The 3127-nt window shown below is 40.6% G+C and overlaps 1 protein-coding gene across 1 annotated transcript in view; it reads left to right on the top strand.

The window, feature by feature from the left end:
* The first annotated feature begins 637 nt into the window (after window positions 1–637).
* TMEM237 (transmembrane protein 237) overlaps window positions 638–3127 on the top strand; it is an 11168-nt gene continuing 8678 nt past the window's right edge. The window contains exons 1-4 of the mRNA XM_009873613.1: window positions 638–655; window positions 1310–1341; window positions 2458–2462; window positions 2778–2834. Of these exons, the coding sequence (XP_009871915.1) occupies window positions 638–655; window positions 1310–1341; window positions 2458–2462; window positions 2778–2834 (112 nt within the window). The remainder of the gene's footprint in view (window positions 656–1309; window positions 1342–2457; window positions 2463–2777; window positions 2835–3127) is intronic.

Below are 3127 nucleotides of genomic sequence, written 5' to 3'. Positions count from 1 at the left end.
CTGGGCCATTCTGTGATTCTGTGATTCTGTGGTTGTTCAGCCTGGGGAGGAGGAGACTGAGAGGAGAGCTTCTGGCTCTCTCCCTGCAGGAGGTTGGAGAGTTGAGAGTTGATGACTTGGAACTTGGAGAGGGGTGGGGTCAATCAGTTCTCCCGTGTAACAAGTGGCAGGATAAGACAACATGAGCTCAAGTTGCTCCAGGGGATGTTTGGATTGGATATTAGGAAAAAATTCTTCACAGAAAAGATTGTTAATCACTGGAACAGGCTGCCCAGCGAACTGGTTGAGTCACCGTCCTTGGAAGTATTTAAAAGATGCATGGGTGAGGTGCTTAGGGCAGTGGTGTAGTGCTGGGCCTGGTGGTGTTGGGGTAAGGGTTGCACCGGTGATCTTAAAGGTCTTTTCCAACCTGAACAAGTTAGAGATTTTTCAGTGCAAGTAATATTTGCAGCTGTGTAGCAACTGCCAGTGTTTCCCAAGGGAGTAGTACTGGGCCCTAGCCCAGGGGCAGGAGGGTTCACATCCAGCTAATCCTGGCTGCTAGAAGCTTATTTTTAGTTCAGAATTAGCTGAGGTTCACTGTGAGGGAGTATAAACCCGTTCATAGTGCCTCTTTCAGGAAACAGCTTCACATGATATGGGAAAGAAACAAGTGGTAAGTTTATGGAGACTTGGCTCTTTACAGTCTCGTAGCCTTTTTTTATTTCTGGTATCAACTGAATGCACCGAGCGTGGGAAATACTTACTTATGTATGCTCTTTCAATGTAATTATATAATACAAAATTTGAAAGTGAACTGCCTTCTTTTGGTCGATGAGAGAAAGGACAAGAGCTCAGTATCAGATCATTAGCGGGAGATACTTATTTTTGGATTTTTTGGTTATGTTTCACCTGCTCATATTTTCAAAATTATGTGAAAATTAATGTTTTATCGTATTTAAAAGTCTTTTTCATAACTGAAGTAATTTCTTTTTTATCGCTCTTGTTATTGTTCTGAATTTAGGACTTCATTAGTAAGAAATACTCAGCTCACGCTGCACACTGTGCAAGCGTCTGGAATGCATAAATTATTGCAGTATTTTGATATTTAAATAGAATAACTGATAAAGTTGCCAATGAAAGCAGTACCTTACATGAAATGTGAAAATTATTCAAGTGAAGTTGGAAGGTGAGCTGTGCCTCACATAAAGCTGTGAAGTACGTGTTCTTTAATGCAGTGCCCCTCAAACTCTGCTAAAAGAATATTATTCTTGCATCTTTTCATTTTTTGCCATGCCAGGCCTTAATGTTTGTCTCTCTTGTCTTCTAGTGCCCACCTCGTGCCCTCCCTCCAGTGCCAAGGTAAAATCCGTTCATTCCGTGGAATTGGTCGTGGTTCTGTACTGTGGTGTTTTCAGAAGTAATGGAATTAAAAGAAATAAATTGAGTCTGAGTAGTCATAACAGCTTGAAAAGTAATTGCTTTTTTTGTTAACTGGTTGTCCCAGAATGCCTCGCAAGGAATTCAAAGCATTTTACAGTTTCACAGAGGATGACAAATTTTACCTCAGTTTTAATACTCTGGGAGATAAACCCTTTGAAAAGTTGTAGACTTTAGCTATTTTTTAACATCTACTTTAGTTTTGTTGATGTCTTTCTTTTCAATCTCTTCTTCCCTCCCTCTTTATTTCACGTTCTTTAGTTTATTTGAATCACAAATCCTTCAGAACATGAATTTCTGAAATTAGACCATGTTCTCGAATGGGGTATTGGTGTTTGACAGAGTCTAGGGAAGAATTTGGGCCTTTTTCAGCGTGGAAGGAAAGGCACTTACGTAGTGTTTATGGTGTGACACTTCAGAATTCCTTCAGAGTGCCTAAAAACAACCGTGATGTTCATAATTGATGAGATGTATCCATGGTATCTTTACAGTAATCCATGCACTCAGATGTGCACGTTACGAAACATGCACAAGTTGTTTTTTTTGGTTTGTTACGTATGGGACAGTAAGAGAAGTTGTAATTAGCCAGGTGATTAAAGCTTCTAATCCACAGCCAGCTAATCGAGAAACTGTGCGGAGCCAGTCTGGAGTCCTGACAGTTGCTTTGTACCCTTAGCCCTGCTGTACACAGCCTCTCCTAAAGAGAACTGCAAGTGGGGATAAGGAAATTAAATGTGAATTTCACTGTTGTGGTTTCTAATTAATTCCAAATTATCTTTGTTCTCCTCTTTGCTCCTTTTACACGCTCTTCAACACCTTTTCTCCTCAAATGTGAAGTGGAAACCAAGGTGAGTTATTCTGCACTACTACAGAGACTCAAAAACATCAGTAGCTCCTTGTGGTGTCACTTCATCCTCTCTTTAAAGACTGTTCCTGCGCATGGGCTGATCATTTAAACTGCACCGATACCTGTGCTGCTGTGGCTAGAATTGCCTCTTTTCCCTTGTTCTCTTTACTGTTTGCTATTCCCAGAGCGAGTCAAGGTAACTGAAACGGTATCACTGTACTGGGAACAAGAAGTTTATTCTGCAGAGCATTATTCAGAGTATTTCAGTTTTGCGCTTACCAAATGTGCATGTTTAGCCTCTGTTGCATTTAAGACAGATCTTTTATCCTGTTTTCCTGCCATCTTGTGTGCTTCTCCTGCTTGTGTGAACTGGTGAATTGTCATCTTATCTGTAAAAGGTGAAGGATGTCTTCACTTGTAAAAAGAAATCCCTTTCTTAACTAGCAATAGAAACAAGGAAAGGGAGGATTCTCCATGCTGTGCACCTATACTTCTGTTTTGTGTTCTGCAGATGAAATTCCACTTAGTCGTCCCAAAAAAAGAAAACCCAAAGGAAAGACTCCGCTAGGTAAGGTCCCAACAAGACTGAAAACAGGTTTTGTAATCTGGGTGAGACCTGCGCTGTCGCCAAGATCCTGACAGACACACGGTTTTCAGTCTTGTACTTTATTTTTGAGTAGTGTTCTTGGCTAATAATATTACAACTTCCTTTATACGGAAGGACTACAATCTTTTTCTCCAAACTGGTGTCATTTTAGAACAAATGCTAGCTGAACTTGTTCCATCCTCTGGTCTTTCTCCCTAGATCCATTCTCAGTCCTGCTAATACAGCACATCTTGATAATGAGCTGAAAAAGTTCC

This window comes from Apaloderma vittatum, unplaced genomic scaffold (assembly GCF_000703405.1).
Source record: "Apaloderma vittatum isolate BGI_N311 unplaced genomic scaffold, ASM70340v1 scaffold30607, whole genome shotgun sequence".
NCBI classification, from domain to species: Eukaryota; Metazoa; Chordata; class Aves; order Trogoniformes; family Trogonidae; genus Apaloderma; species Apaloderma vittatum.
The sequence above is the reverse complement of the archived record's forward strand: the minus strand, read 5'-3'. Positions and strand labels throughout refer to the sequence as shown.